At 48.3% G+C, this 16,082-nt stretch overlaps 1 protein-coding gene across 1 annotated transcript in view; it reads right to left on the reverse strand.

Annotated features, from left to right (window-relative positions):
- The window catches only part of VPS4B (vacuolar protein sorting 4 homolog B), a 32,190-nt gene extending 17,853 nt beyond the window's left edge, over nucleotides 1-14,337 (reverse strand). The window contains exons 1-3 of the mRNA XM_052660412.1: nucleotides 14,137-14,337; nucleotides 3,115-3,226; nucleotides 1,720-1,876 (exon numbers count right to left, since the gene is read on the reverse strand). Coding sequence (XP_052516372.1) covers nucleotides 1,720-1,876; nucleotides 3,115-3,226; nucleotides 14,137-14,163 — 296 coding nt within the window. The 5' untranslated portion in view covers nucleotides 14,164-14,337. The remainder of the gene's footprint in view (nucleotides 1-1,719; nucleotides 1,877-3,114; nucleotides 3,227-14,136) is intronic.
- Between the last annotated feature and the right edge of the window lie 1,745 nt (nucleotides 14,338-16,082).

Raw genomic sequence — 16,082 nt, forward strand, 5'->3', positions numbered from 1 at the left:
GCAAGGATAATCACACCCATGTTGTTGACAATAGGGAAAAAATCAGTAATAATGTACTTTCAACTATAAGGATTAGCATATAGAACACGCTGCAATCTTTAAAGCAAAAAACATGCCTTTAAGACACATTTTTTACAATATTAAAAAAAACGTCACTACATAAAAACTTGGCAGGTTTCATCTCAAAACAGGACTGTGTGGTTCTCACAGGATGGTGCGGTTATTTATGGATGAGGGAGAGACTCCAAACTGACTCACCTTGACTTTAGAGTTGGGGGTCTACCAACTCTCTAACCTCTTTCTACCACGCTTTCTTGTACAACAGACAGTACTCGGTTAAAGAAAACCCGCCATTCCTGGGCCCCTAGCCATATGGAATCCAAACCTGTCTCCCTGGCCCTCGGATTCTGTAAGGGAACACGCTACAGGTCTCCCAAAGGTGCTTCATGACACTGTGCTTCCACAAAAGACCTATATCAGTACCTATTTTCACTAACTGCAAGACAGCCAAAGAGGACTGCTGCTTTTACGAGGAAAGGCAAACAACAAAAACAGCCTTCAGCGCCGGTTTTGCAGCGAGCTCTTCCAGAGGCAGCGAGACCCCGCGCAGTGAGCGCTCCCTCCGGGAAGCACACCAGCCTCTCAGCCCCGAGACACCGCAGTGGGGACCGGGGGCCGTGAGCCTCTGTGCTTCATCTCCGTGTATTCTGTACCTCTGTTACCAGGAAGTAATGGCTTCTCTGCTTTACCCCGTCTCAGTTTAAAGCGGGTCCTGCCGTCCACTACAGAACCAGGGTGTCACCTCAGCAGGGACACCACAGGCTCTCCAAGCGTGAGCAGGAGGGCCTCAGCCCGCAGGGGAGGGGGCGCTTCTGCTGCCAAGGGGGCCTCGGTGAGATCTGAGGGCCCACCGACCTGAGGTCAACTGATCCTTCCCAGCAGTTTCATTTCAACTTACAAGAGATGCCCTGATTTTCACATAAGAAAATCAGTGAAGTTCAACTGATTTTGAAATTCGGTAAGCTATGAGGTCAGCGAGGGTCTCATTTTTGTCCTGCCAATGCTAGAGCTGTGAGAAGATAAAATATTCTTAGGATGTCACAGGAGCTCCTGGTTCTCTGACCATGTCTTGAACAGAGAATATAAAAATCCTGAGTCTACTAAAAGTTTCTTCCAACTCTCCCACATAGTCCGAAGGAGCCTGTCAACTCTTAGATCTTACAGTTGCCTATGGGAGTAGCCACAGGCCCCCAAGCACTGCCTTCGAGGGACCCCTGGTGAGCAGAGGGATGATCTCAGGAGCCTGTGCTCCACTCCGACAATTTTAAGCCTCATCATACGATGCCCAGAGGGAAAGAACTGGCAGCATCCCTGCTAAGCGCTTCTGCTACCAGCCAGTCAAGGAGGCGATTTGACGGCTATCACCTCCTGAGCTTGGCAAACTGGGGGCTCGAAAACGTCTTTCTGTGCAGAATCAGACCGTCGACGTCTCAGGCTTTGTGGGCCACACGGTCCTTTGTCACAGCCGCTCAGCTTTGCAGTCCTGACACAAAAGGAGGCACAGACAGCAGGGAACTGAAGGGAGGAGGCTGTCTCCCCACACAGCACTGGAAAGCGGGCAGTGGGTCAGACCTGGCCCAGCAGCCACGCTTTGCTAAAGCCTATAGTTATTTCCTTCACAGACTCCTGCACTCTTGGGATTCGCTCTGAGACGCATACCCCTTCTCGTCGGCGGGGGCCGGCTGCCCCTCCTTCACCGGCTTCTGGGGCTTCTTCTCTCTCTTCTTCAGGTACTCCTTCAGCTTCTCCGCTCTGTCAAGGTACTCCGTACACTTCGCCCTGATACTCTGCTTGGCTCTATCACCTTGTGCTTCATCTAGTGAAGGGAAACGCAAGAGATTCTTTCCTTTAGTATTCTTTACAGACAGGTTTAAACTCTTAGACACACTTTTCCAACAAGGAAAATCTATATTGGAGGAGAGAGAAAAGATCATCTCTGGTTCATTGTAACCAAATGATGATCAGTCTCTTCTGATTCTTCCTCCGGCAGGGTTCAACAGTGAGTACGAGTCAGAAAAAGTTCTGAGCGAGACACTAGTATACTTTAGGTTTATGTTAAAGAATAAGCAGAAATCCTGTAATATCCTGTGGGACTCACACTCTTCCCTTACATTCTTTGCAGACAGTTGAAAGCTGCTTATCTCACACAAAACCAATTATAAGACAAAAGCGAAGCAATATTAACCATTTCCACTAACGCCTACGTAAGCTTTATTTCAGAATATAAACAGTGACAGAAATCCCAGATATTATATGTACCACCAATACAGTAATTTTATTACAAAAAGGCCCCAGTGAGGGCTGTTTGAAAGGAGACTTCAGCAATATATGCAGTTCATGGGATTAGCCCTATCCATCTTATCAGGTAATGACTCATTCTTAGTTTCACTTTAATTTGACAGAAAAACCTCAGAATTAAAGAGGGAAGCTCAGAAGAAAATCCTTAATTACCCAACTGCTAAAATTTTGATTTAAAACAGTAACAGACAGAAAGACACTTTTTTAACGTCTTATTTCACATACGTTCAGCATTAGGTTTCAAAGGTTTTTCTTTTCTCTGTTTCTTCCTTACTGCTGTATCCCACCGTCTAGAACAGTGCTGGGGACTGGTGGGGGTGGGGGGTGGGGGGCGTGGGGTGTTGGCGGTGGTGTTAACACTGAACACAAATTTGGACCTACACAAATAAAACGTCTCCCAACCTCTTTTTAAAACATTATTTTCAAAGAGACGTTTAGAAAATGAGTAAGTCCAGATTACAGACCCGGGTGCATTAGCAGCAAGATAAGCCCTTCCTCATCGGCTGACAGCACTTTAGTGTGTTCAGGTGCTCACAGTGTTGAGTGCGGCAGTTAAACACACTTGCTGGCTGGGGACTCAGGAACTACCAAGAGGCTGGAGGGACTTCTTTGCAGATTGATGTTTTATAGTCTTCTACGATTGTATTTCAATGTTTATAAATGAAATAGGATAATCTTTTCTGTTTCTTGGAACAGAAATGAATAATCTTTTCTATTTTATTGGTTTTAAAACAACAAAACAAACGATGGCCTTACATTTCACCACGTGGAGAAAATACTGCACAGCATGTTGGTAGAGCTGAAGGGCTTCCTCGTAGTTTCCGGCCTTGTCTTCCTGGGCTGCTTTGCTAGCAAGATCTATGGCTTTCTGTGTGAAGGGAGACAAAAACCACACCATCAAAATCAAAGCACAGGATAACTGAGAAGTCAATCATCATACTGAAAGCTTTCTTTAAAAATAAAAGCAAATTTAAGGCACATCTTTTTTTCCCTACATTACGACTGCATTACGTTATAAATGGTAACTATTTATAAAATGCAAGTTACGTTTGTTACACAGGTAAACGATGTCTGAACACTACTTTCAGTTCAGTTCAGTTCAGTTCCGTCGCTCAGTCGTGTCTGACTCTTGGCGACCCCATGAACTGCAGCACACGGGGCCTCCCTGTCCATCACCAACTCCTGGAGTTCACTCAGACTCAGGTCCATCAAGTCAGTGATGCCATCCAGCCATCTCATCTTCGGTCGTCCCCTTCTCCTCCTGCCCCCAATCCCTCCCAGCATTAGGGTCTTTTCCAACGAGTCAACTCTTCACATGAGGTGGCCAAAGTACTAGAGTTTCAGCTTTAGCATCATTCCTTCCAAAGAAATCCCAGGGCTGATGTCCTAATTTTTCACTCAACAAAAGTCAAGCTCAGGGCTAGTAAGGAATAATAGAGTAAGATGAAAACTCAACTTAAAAGCATTGATGGAAATTCTCAAAAATCAAATGCTCTTATGTCTAAAGCATATGACAGTAGTAAAATTTAAATGGGGGAAAAGCCCTTCAGAAGCAACAGAGCAATGAAATACCAAGAGTCTGAAAAGTACCCAAATCTTTTAACTCTGTAACTAACTAAAAGGTTCAGTGAGCAAAGAGTAACCAGGGTAATCTTAACAAATAAAACAAGACCTGGAAACTTTAAAAATTCTATAATGAAACAGGCAACTTTGTGTAGCATTAAAAAAACAACAAACAACTACCGGAATTAGATCCATACCAACACCTCTAACTGAACTCTGACAAAGACACAGAAAGGCAGGCTAAGGGCAGAGAGACAGGCCTCAGAACCAACTACAGAGCAACTGAACATCCATGAGCCGAAATAAAAGAGAGGAGAAATCCCAAACCAAACCCTGCACTTTGTACAAAAACTAACTCAAAATGGATCATGGACTTAAACCATAAAATCTTCAGACAAAACAAAGCTATCTTCACCCTCAAGGGCTAGGCAAAGGGTTCTCAGACTTGACACCGAAACACAATGTATGAAAAGAAAAAAATAAAAACAGACGCACTGATCAATGGACCAGAAGAGAGAGACCAGGCATCAACCAACACATACACTGCCAATTAATTTACTGTAAGGAAGCAAAACACACAGGGGAGGGAAAGGATAGTCTCTCCAATAAATGATGCTGGGAAAACTGGACAGTCATATGCAAAAGAATGAAAATAAGCATTATCTTACACCATATACAGGTATTAGCTCAAAATGCATTAAAGATCCGAACATAAGACCTAAAACCACAAATCTCCCAGAAGAAAACACAAGTGAGAAGCTCCCTGGCACTGGTCTTGGTGACGATATTTTGGATTTGACACCATAAAGGCAACAAAAGCAAAACTAAGTAAGTGCGACTACATCAACCAAAAAAAGCTCTGAACAGCAAAGAAACTAATCAACAGAAAGAACAGAACAGGTGACCAACTGAAAGGGAGAAAATACTTACAAACCACGTATGTCTGACAAGGGGTTAGTGTCAGGAAGGCAAACCAATAGCGAAAATCAAAACAATTTGACCAAAAAAATGGGCAGAGGATCTGAACAGACATTCTTCCAAAGAAGACATACAGATGGCCAGCAGGTACATGCAGAGGCGCACAAGAGTGCCCATTGTCAGGGAAACGCGGATCAAAATGGCCGGATGTCACCTCACAGCCGTCCGAATGGCTACTACCAGAGAGCTCCTACCCCGGGGAAAAATTCTGGAACTGAGCGTGGTGGCAGATGCTAACTAGACTCGCGGTGGGGACCCTCTCACAGGGCACACAAACAGCGAACCACGCCGCACACCTGACGCTAATACCACGCCACCCACCAATCACACCTCAAGGCGGGGGCGGGGGAAACACTAATAGCATGCCACCCACCAATCACACCTCAAGGGGCGGGACGCTAACGCAACGCCATCCACCAATCACACCTCAAGGCGGGGGCGGGGGAAACACTAATAGCATGCCACCCACCAATCACACCTCAAGGGGCGGGACGCTAACGCAACGCCATCCACCAATCACACCTCAAGGTGGGGGGGGTGGGGAACGCTAATACCACACCATCCACCAATCACACCTCAAGGGGCGGGACGCTAACGCAACGCCACCCACCAATCACACCTCAAGGCGGGGGCGGGGGGGGGGGGAAATCATAAACTGGGCCTCATGAAAAACCTTTGGTTTACAAAATATCCTATTAAAAGGATGAAATGACAAGTTAGACTGGGAGATGTTTGCAAACCACATATTAGGGAAAGGACCAGTACTCAGAATATAGAAAGAACTCTCAGAAACCAACAGTTTAAAAACAGCCGAAGTAGCAAACAAGCTGGAGACATATACAGACGTCTCACCACAGAGGACACACAGGCGGCGACTAAGCGCGTGAGAGGCGCGCAACACCGCCAGCCGCGAGGGACACGCAGACTGAACGCCACGGGGCGGCAGCACGGAGCGCGCGCCAGAACGGCTGAAAGAAACAGCGGCGACACCACCACACGGCAATGAGCACGCAAAGGGAGTCGCTTCTACACTGCTGGGACGTAAAACGGTGCAGTCGCTCTGAGAAATAGAGGTTTTTATTCTTTACAAATTTAAACAGGTAACTACCATATGAACCAGCAACTGCACTCCTGGACGGTAATCCCGGAGAGAGGAAGACTATGTTCACACAAAAAATGGTACTTGAACGTTCTGGATGTCCTTCAAAGGCTGCATGGCTAAGCTCTGGTACGTCCACAGCAGGGAGTAAGTACTGCTCAGTAACAAAAAGGAATGGACTACTGATATACACAGCTTGGATGAATCTTGGAACAAGTATGCTAAGTGAAAAGAACCAATCCCGAAAAGTTACCTACTACACGATTCCATTCATATAACCTCAAATGACAAAACCAGGTAAGCATCGTCAGGAGGCAGGGATGCAGGGAGAAGAGAAAGAGAAGGGGCTGTGGTTATAAAAGGGCAGCAGGAGAGATCCCTGTGGACAGAACTCTTCTGTATCACGACTGTGGGATGGGGATTCAAGAATTAACTCGTGTGTCAGAACTCTGAAAGACACACGAAGTAAAACTGGGGAAATCTGAGTAACACAGTGGAATGTGCCGAGGCCAACACCCAGGCTACTGGGGGCACGGGGAGACGGCTACACAGGCTCTCCTCTTCCTCGCAGCTGCACGTGGGTCTATGATCATCTGAGACCGAGGCTTCCACCAAGAAAGCTACCTTTTATATTCTAAACTATGCACACACATGCAGATAAAGAAAAGCATGCTCACCGAGACATTCCGCCTGGATTAACTTAGATAGGAAAACTGCATTCAACAGAAATAAGAGCCAGCAGAAAAAGTGATCATGGTCATGCTACACCGAAAATGAGGATACAACTAAGAAATCATCCATATAATGCAGAAACGAACCATGTGCTATAAACAGTATGTTTGGAAGCAGTTGCTCATGGACTGCATATAGGTGGGATAAATGGGAGGGACAGGCCTTCCAGCTGCTGTAGCAGGAGGGAAGAAAAATAAATGGTGTGTTTTAGAGTTGATCAAACGTAGCAGTACACGTAGCGGAGAAGGCAGTGGCACCCACTCCAGTGCTCTCGCCTGGAGAATCCCAGGGACGGAGGAGCCTGGCGGGCTGCAGTCCATGGGGCCGCTAACAGTCAGACACGACTGAGCGGCTTCACTTTCACTTTTCACTTTCATGCACTGGAGGAAATGGCACCCCACTCCAGTGTTCTTGCCTGGAGAATGCCAGGGATGGAACAGTCTGATGGGCTGCCGTCTGTGGGGTTGCACAGAGTCGGACACGACTGAAGTGACTTAGCAGCAGCAGTACATGCTTCAAAGTTCAGATTGTTGAACTCGAAGCTTAATTTGCAAGTCTGGTCAGCCCAGCAGGATATAAAGGGTGGACGCATCAGTCAGCCCTCTTTTAGGGCCAGAATGACACCAGCTGAAACCTGCATAGTCAGGACTTAATAATCTAGGTCCATATATGGTAACTTTTTCTGATGAGGTACACCTCTGTATTTGCATTGTCCAGTACAGGAAAATATAGCTCTTGAAACTTTTGGCTAATGTGACTGAAAAGTGAGTTTTAAATTTAAGTGACATGTGAATTGCCACAGGCAGCAGCCACATTGGACAGCAAGAGTCTCACTTTCACTCAGAGACGAGGATCTGAAGACGCACCTCTGTTGCTCCTGCTGAGCGCCTCACTGCATCCTCATCCCTGTTAGCACTTTGCATTTGAGACAAAGTTAAAATCGCTGCCACGCTAGCTCGGTCCTCTACTGCTTTTGTCAGACTTACTGCCTAGCCTCCTCCTAGCGGTCAGCCTGCTCTACACGTGATGCTGAAGCCCGTACAGCACCAGGGAGGGGCATCCTTTGGCCGTTTCCCCTGGAGACAATCAGTCCCCAGTGCTGGGTCGTGCTCTGCGCCAGCCTGGCTCTGTCTGGGTCTCAGCTGAAACCCTGTGGTCCCTGTGCACCCGGGTCCGTCTGCTGAGGACGCTCTTCCCTCAGGTCGTAGTTCAAATATCAGTTCCCAGAGAAAGTGAAAGTCATTCAGTCGTGTCCAACTCTTTGAGACCCCATGGACTATACAGTCCATGGAATTCTCCAGGCCAGAATACTGGAGTGGGGAGCCTGTCCCTTCTCCAGGGCATCTTCCTAATCCAGGGATCAAACCCAGGTCTCACGCACTGCAGGCGGATTCTTTACCAGCTGAACCACCAGGGAAGCCCGTCCTCAGGGAGGCTCCATTCAAAGGCTGCACCCCATCCTCACGCTTAGCTCTCCACCTGTCCTGCGCTTATTCCTTCACACCCTGGCACACTCACTCACTGACCGTCTCCTTCCATACGGAGAACCTCCACCAGGACGGGGGCTTCCACCTGTCATCTCTGACATCTTCTCTCCACCAGATATTTCCGTGTGCCTGACAACAAACCTCCTTTAGAGAGCCCTGACACTAATACCCCCTTCAGCTTGGTTGTTTCTCTGCTACTGTTTAGAACCCAAACTTCACCAAAGCAGCCTCTACTCTCTCCAGTTCCTTCTTGCTGCATGCCCTTCGGCTATCTGGGCTCCTGTCCCTTATCTCATCAATAACACTGCTCATATCAAGGTTCTCTGTGAAGCCAGATCCAAAGGCCAGCTCTGTCTTCATCGTGATCCCTCGACAATGTTCTACAAGACAATATTACGCTGTCCTCCTACCTCTCTGACAGATCCTGCTCAGTTTCCTTTGCTGATTCTTCTTGTAACACTGTCTTCTTCTTGACACTGAAAGATAGTAAGGTTCCTCTGGGCTTGGGTGGGGCTTCTGCTTACTACCTCCCGGAGTGAGCTGTTCTCAATGATTAAAACTGATTATCTTTAGGCTAATGATTCCCAAATTAATTCAATTTGCAAACACAGCACTCTTCTGTTTAAAATGCTCCCAGCAGCTTCTTTCTGTGCAGGTCGGTTTGGTTTTGGCCTGTCCTCTCCTCCCAGAACACAAGCTTCCCGAGGACAGGAGTCACGTCGGCGGCAACAGCTCTTTTATTTTCCGGAGTCTAGCAGGAGACTGACTGGACGCTGGGGTCAGCCCGGATCCAGTCATCGACGTGGAGCTACAGAGGCCGGGGACTCCTGGGACCGTCCTTTTCAAGGTAGGAGACCACAACACGCGCATGCGAGACAACCCTGGGAAAATTCCAGAACCACCTCCTCAAGAGGAAAGTTGGCCCAGCCCCCGTCTTTCAAGACTGATTTTTCCCCAGTGCTCTGGAACCTCCCCCAGCTTCGGCCTCTGACAGTTATTCCCCTCAATTATATCAGCGCAACTGTCCTCCCCAACCTAACTTTCCCCCTTTTAAAGAGAGCAATCCTTAGCATAAAAATGTATGTAAGTCCTATCTTAGACTCACAGCTACAAAACACCAACAAAACACACCACCTCTCCCTAATTCTAAGGTTCCATGTAACTAACAACTTACCTGTCTCTTCACCTCCACAGCCAAGTCCCAAGGAGGACCCTGCGTGCATCTCGGTTTCCCGGTTCCTCCCACTGTCGTCTTCCTGCTCCCTGATGGGCCGAGCTCTCACTCGCTGGGTTCTGGGTGACCAGGTGAGCCCTCGTCAGACAGACCCCCGAGGCGGCCTCCTCTGTCCTCCCAGGTGTCACTCTCGGCTACGTCACCACTCCTTCTCGGGCTCCCTTCTCTCTCCTAACGCTGCTATTCCACTCGGTTTGTGCCTTGGTTCCTGTTCCTCTCATGCCATAAACTCCAAGCTGCCCCAACCTCTGTTACCATCTGTGTGCTAGGAACCCCCAAATCCTTATCCCCAACCAGTCTAAGTTCTACACACACGAACCCAACTGCTCAGTGGACATCTCCACCCGACTGTCCCCACAAGCACTTCAAGCTCCAAAAGTTCAGGACCTGTCCGGCCCCAAAGATGCCCCGTCTTCCAGTAATCCCAGAACCAACCCACTCAGACCCCCAACAAGGAATCTGGGAGAAGCTCGCTCGTTAAGTGGAGAGCCGCGCCCAACTCCCCTTCCTCTTCAGTCCGTCTCTCGCCAGGCCTGCCCTGATTCTCACAGCTACTGCACCACTCTGGCCCTCGCCACCTCCCATCGCAGAGACAGAGCCTGCCTCCTAACTGGTTTCAGTGCTTCCAGGCCTGCCACCTGTCAAGCTGTCCCTGTACACACACAATGGTTTTGTTCTAGAACAAAAACTGGAGCTTCCTGCTTCTCTTGACTCCATGTGTGGAGCAGGACGGGGCCGATCACCCATGTGCGCACTGCTGCTCAGGACGTGGCCGACCTAGGAGCGACCTCTTCCTGCACACTCCGGCCCGTCATGCCAGACTACTGGGCCAACCCAGGTGGCTCAGGCTCCGCGCCTGCGTGTGCAGCCTGCGGCCCGCCCGGGACACCGTGCCCAGCGTCTCCCTGTACTCCAGCTTCTCCAGGACTCAGCACAGTCACTGTGGTCCTGCTGGAAGCCCTCCCCAGCAAGCCTAGGAGACCTAACCATGTGTGCTCTAAATTTCCACTGCCCCCTGCACATGCTTCTAAAGGTCACAAAATACCCCAAGTCACTTTATGTCTGTTTTCACATCAGCATATAACCCCTTGGAAATCAAGGATGATATATTTCTTTTATGATGCCCCAACATGTAGACACTCTTAAAAACAAACATTCCGGACTGAGGAAACGTGAGTTCTATGCACAATGAACTTGCAGTTTCTACCGACTCTCTCCGAGGTCTATTACACTTCTAGACTAAGGCATAAGTTCATTTTCTCTACCTGGAATGCCTCCTACTCTCCTGTCCAAGAAAGCATGATTTTATTGTGAAAAAGCACCAACATATAAGCAGATAGGCCTGGATTCAAAACTACCTTCAACAAACAAACTGTATGTCTCTGGGTAAATCATAGCCTTAATAAGCCCTGGATTCTTATACTGAGAAACTGAAGTAATACTCTCCTTGAAGAGCTGTTCTGAGGACTAAGTGAGATCCCACCAAACACCGGGCAGACAGTATCAGTATCTCACTTTATCTAAGCTCACTGTCACCTCCTCTGTGGGACCGTTCTCATTTATCCTCAGAGAGTTACACAAGCCCTTCCTTTCTGCCCTCCCTCACTAGAGGATCATTACATTATTTTATTTTGATCTTTAGTTATCTGCATTCCTCCATTTGATTATAAGCATCTGGCTATGGGGACTTTTGGAGAAGGCAATGGCACCCCACTCCAGTACTCTTGCCTGGAAAATCCCATGGATGAAGGAGCCTGGAAGGCTGTAGTCCATGGGGTCACTGAGGGTCGGACACGACTGAGTGACTTCACTTTCACTTTCACGCACTGGAGAAGGAAATGGCAAGCCACTCCAGTGTTCTTGCCTGGAGAATCCCAGGGACGGGGGAGCCTGGTGGGCTGCCGTCTATGGGGTTGCACAGAGTCGGACACGACTGAAGCGACTTAGCAGCAGCAGCAGCATGGGGACTTTCGCCTTGTTTGATCGGAAAATTATTTGTCAGTTAAATATTCTTCACTCAAATTTCCTACATTAGAAGATTGAAAAGGTTGAATGAGAATGTGCACCTGACCCAACCACTGATAAAAATACAGCTCATTCTCTCTTCCTGTTTAACACTAGCAACTATGCCTTTAAGACAGGTCAATCTCAAACTGATTTACTGAAGAACATTCATAGACCAATTCCAATATAATGCAAACAATTATAGAATGAAATTGCAATCTTGCAAAAGAAAAAACACGGATAAGTAGATGCAGATTATATCGTAGGAAGCCCAAATCACATGCAGATTCTTGACAAATGAAACGCTGGTGGACTATGCATAAGGTGGATGAGCAACAGGGAAACAGCTGGGCACAGGAAGTCATGGTTATTATCTTGTAAACACTCTTAGTGGTGCATAATCTGTAGAAAAAGGAATCATTATGTGTACAACTGAAACCAGTATAAAACTGTACAGCAACGAACTTCAATAAAAACATGTTTTACAGATGGTGGAATAAAACTATGCAGGTAACTGACAAACCAAGAAGGATGAAGACAAGATGGGCACCTCAAAAGAAATCACCTTTGACACTCAAGGGAACAATACTTTTATCAAATGACCAATACTTTTGCCAAGTACATTTATCAAAAAGACTCCTTCTGAATGGGGTTACATTATTGTTGCATCTTAGTTTAAGGAAATCTTGACAAAAATGCACATATAAAAATCAACACATGACATTCTCTAAGAAATAAGTCACAGTTGCAATTATATTTTGTGAAACAAAACATCTATTTTCATAATCTTTTTGGTCGATTTTCAACATAAAAGTCCCGAGCAAGCACTCCACCCCCTTTCCGGTGAAAATTTGATTTCGATTTAAATTGGTCTACTTTCAGTGATCTTTCTTCAGGATCAACCATTCTGGGCTAAGCAGATCCTCTGCTAATTATCCTAGGTGCCTGTACTCAACAGATGCCTTTCCAACTGTTAAACCAAGAGGAGGATTCAATACAGGTATTCATACCCCTCTTTTGTCCCAAACTTACCTACTGGCCCTTGAGGTTAAGTCACATTCTAAACCCCACTTAGAACTGGACAGGGAAAAACGGACTGGTTCCAAATTGGGAAAGGAGTATGTCAAAGCTGTATACTGTCGCCCTGCTTATTTAACTTACATTCAGAGTACATCATGCAAAATTCCAAGCTGGAATTAAGATTGCTGGGAGAAAGATCAATAACCTCAGATATGCAGAAGACACCACCCTTATGGCAGAAAGTGAAGAGGAACTAAAGAGCCTCTTGATGAAAGTGAAAGAGGAGAGTGAAAAAGTTGGCTTAAAACTCAACATTCAGAAAACGAAGATCATGACATCCAGCCCCATCTCTTCATGGCAACTAGATGCGGAAACAATGGAAACAGTGAGAGACTTTATTTTGGGGGGCTCCAAATCACTGCAGATGGTGACTGCATCCATAAAATTAAAAGATGCTTGATCCTTGGAAGAAAAGCTATGACCAATCTAGACAGCATATTAAAAAGCAGAGACATTACTTTGCCCACAAAGGTCCGTCTAGTCAAAGCTATGGTTTTTCCAGTGGTCACGTATGGATGTGAGAGTTGGACTATAAAGAAAGAAGAGCGCGGAAATATTGGTGCTTCTCAACTGTGGTGTTGGAGAAGACTCTCGAGAGTCCCTTGGACTGCAAGGAGATCCAACCAGTCCATCCTAACGAAATCAGTCCTGCATATTCTTTGGAAGGACTGATGTTGAAGCTGAAACTCCAATACTTTGGCCACCTGATGCGAAGAGCCAACTTACTGCAAAAGACCCTAATGCTGGGAAAGACTGAAGGAGAGAGAAGGGGACGACAGAGGATGAGATGGTTGGATGGCATCACCGACTCAATGGACATGAGTTTAGGTAAAACTCCAGGAGTTGGTGATGGACAGGGAGGCCTGGCGTGCTGCAGTCCATGGGGTCACACAGAGTCGGACACGACTGAGCGACTGAACTGAAACCCCAGGATTGGAGGCACTGTTTAAAAAATGTCTCATCTCAAAGAATTGCATTCCACAGAGGTTGAACAACTGTCTAAAATATTAGGATCACGTGCTTTACGAATAAAACATGGAACTCACTGCAGTAGGGGTGGAAAGGTGAAGTAACAAAGGAGCTAAAAACTACTCCACGATCTTATTTACATGCCACACTTGGGGAGCCATCACGGCGCAGCTGAACGCAGAGTCCAGGAACTCGCGGACTCCTCAGATTCTGAGCTCACGACTCTACCCATCTGACAGCTCGAAAGAAAGGATGTGCTACAGCAGCCTGAGGAACCAGGAGAGGACTCCAACCTTCCTATTTCCATCTGATCCAGAGCAGTGTATTGCGTGCGTCCCGTTCTTTCCTCTCTCCCTTACACCGATGGGGTCTATGCCTCTCCTTCAAGCTTCAACCAGTTCGGTTCAAACTCGGCTGGTTTGAAAAGGGAAAAAGACTACACATACACACGGCAGAAAAGCCTCAACAAAAGTCAGGAGTCCTACAGCGCGGGGAGCTCCGGCGAGCCCGGGAGCAGGCGGAAAGCCGGCCTCCTCCCCCGGGCTCGGGGCGCGGGCACCGCCCTCCCCGCCCCGCGAGGGGCGCGGCCGCGGCCGCTCTCCCTGCCCACCACCCTCTCGCGCCGGGGATACCTGCAGGTTGGTCGAGGTGGACGCCATGGTGGAGACCCGAGGCGGCTCCCCGGGGAGGGCCTGGGGCGGAGGCAGGCAACAGAGCGACGTCGACTCACACCTGAAGCGGCCCGAACGCACGCAGGCCAGCGGCTCGGAACCTCGCGGCCGCCTCGCTCGGGAACTTGTTCGGAAACCACCCGGCACTCAGACAGCGCCCGACCCTCCCCACGGGGCTTCCGCGATCCCAGCCCCCCGCGCCGGGCTCGCGCCCCGCCTCTGCCGCAGAACTTCCGCTTTCGTCATCAGCACGCGCCCCACCCCGTCCCCGACTGTCGCGGTCTCGCCCTCGCCCTGGGCCTCGCGAGGCCGAGACGCGGGTCTCTGAACCCGGCGGAGGCCTGGCGGAAGTCAGCCTGCGCGCAGGCGCACTACGGCTCCGCTGAGCCAGTTGGGCCGCTGGCGAGGCAGGGCTGTTCCTGCTTCTGTCTTTTGCGGCTGTGGTATAGTTTGAGACGAGTTACTGACTCTGGCGCCTCTCACGTGACTGAACGTGGGGCGTGCTCTGTCGCTCTGTCACCCGAGCTCCAAGAGCCACTGGTGGGGGCTTTGGGCCGGTTACCAGTTCAGTCGCTTAGTTGTGTCAGACTCTGTGCGACCCCATGGACTGCAGCACGCCAGGCCTCCCTGTCCATCGCCAACTCCCGGAGTCCACCCAAACTCATGTCCATCGAGTCGGTGATGCCCTCCAGCCATCTCATCCTCTGTCGTCCCCTTCTCTCGCCTTCAGTCTTTCCCAGCATCTGGGTCTTTTCCAGTGAGTCAGCTCTTCGCATCAGGTGGCCAAAGTATTGGAGTTTCAGCTTCAGCATCAGTCCTTCCGTTGAACACTCAGGACTGATTTCCTTTACGATGGACTGGTTGGATCTCCTTGCAGTCCAAGGGACTCTCAAGAGTCTCTCCAACACCACAGTTGAGAAGCATCAATTCTTTGGTGCTCAGCTTTCTTTATAGTCCAATTCTCACCCATACATCTGGAAAAACCATAGCTTTGACTAGACGGACCTTTGTTGGCAAAGTAATGTCTCTGCTTTTTAGTATGCTATCTAGGTTGGTCATAGCTTTTCTTCCAAAGAGCAAGCGTCCTTTAATTTCATGGCTGTAGTCACTATCTGCAGTGATTTTGGAGCCCCCCAAAAATTAAGTCCGTCATTGTTTTCACTGTTTGTTTCCCCATTTAGTTGCCATGAAGTGAAGGGACAAGATCCCATGATCTTAGTTTTGTGAATATTGAGTTTAAAGCCAGATTTTTCACCCTAATTTCACTTTCATCAAGAGGCTCTTTAGTTCCTTTTTGCTTTCTGATATAAGGTGGTGTCATGGTTACCATTTGCTCCTCTGCAAAATGGGATAGTTATGGCACCTATCTCAGGATTGTGGGCAATGCTAGCGCTGCGTGCCTAGGCGCATTTCGCAGTGATGAGTGAACAGGAAGGTCTCGGTGTGTTAGCGCTGAATATTGCTCACACTTTACATTTCATCCAACAAACATTTTCCCAAATGGTTATTGTCATGGCTCGACGAAGCCCTGAGAATTTTAATGAAAATTGTGTCAGGCCCTCCTTTCAAGGAGTTTCCAGTAGATTGGTGGGGATGTGGCACCTGAACAAATCCTGTGAAACTGTTTGCTGCTGCTGAGTCGCTTCCGTCGTGTCCGGCTCTTTGTGACCTTATGAACTGTAGCCCACGAGGCTCCTCTGTCCATGGGATTCTCCAGGCAAGAACACTGGAGTGGGTTGTTGTGTCCTCCTCCAGGGGCTCTTCCTGACCCAGGGATGGAACCCACGTCCCCTATGTCTCCCGCACTGGGAGTCATGCTCTTTACCTGCCCCCTGGAAGCCGTGAGGCTGTCAGAGCAGATAGTATTTATTCCGGTTATTGTGACAGGGAAGGTTAACGGCTTGAGC

Source organism: Budorcas taxicolor, chromosome 22 (genome assembly GCF_023091745.1).
Source record: "Budorcas taxicolor isolate Tak-1 chromosome 22, Takin1.1, whole genome shotgun sequence".
In the NCBI taxonomy this organism is placed as follows: domain Eukaryota; kingdom Metazoa; phylum Chordata; class Mammalia; order Artiodactyla; family Bovidae; genus Budorcas; species Budorcas taxicolor.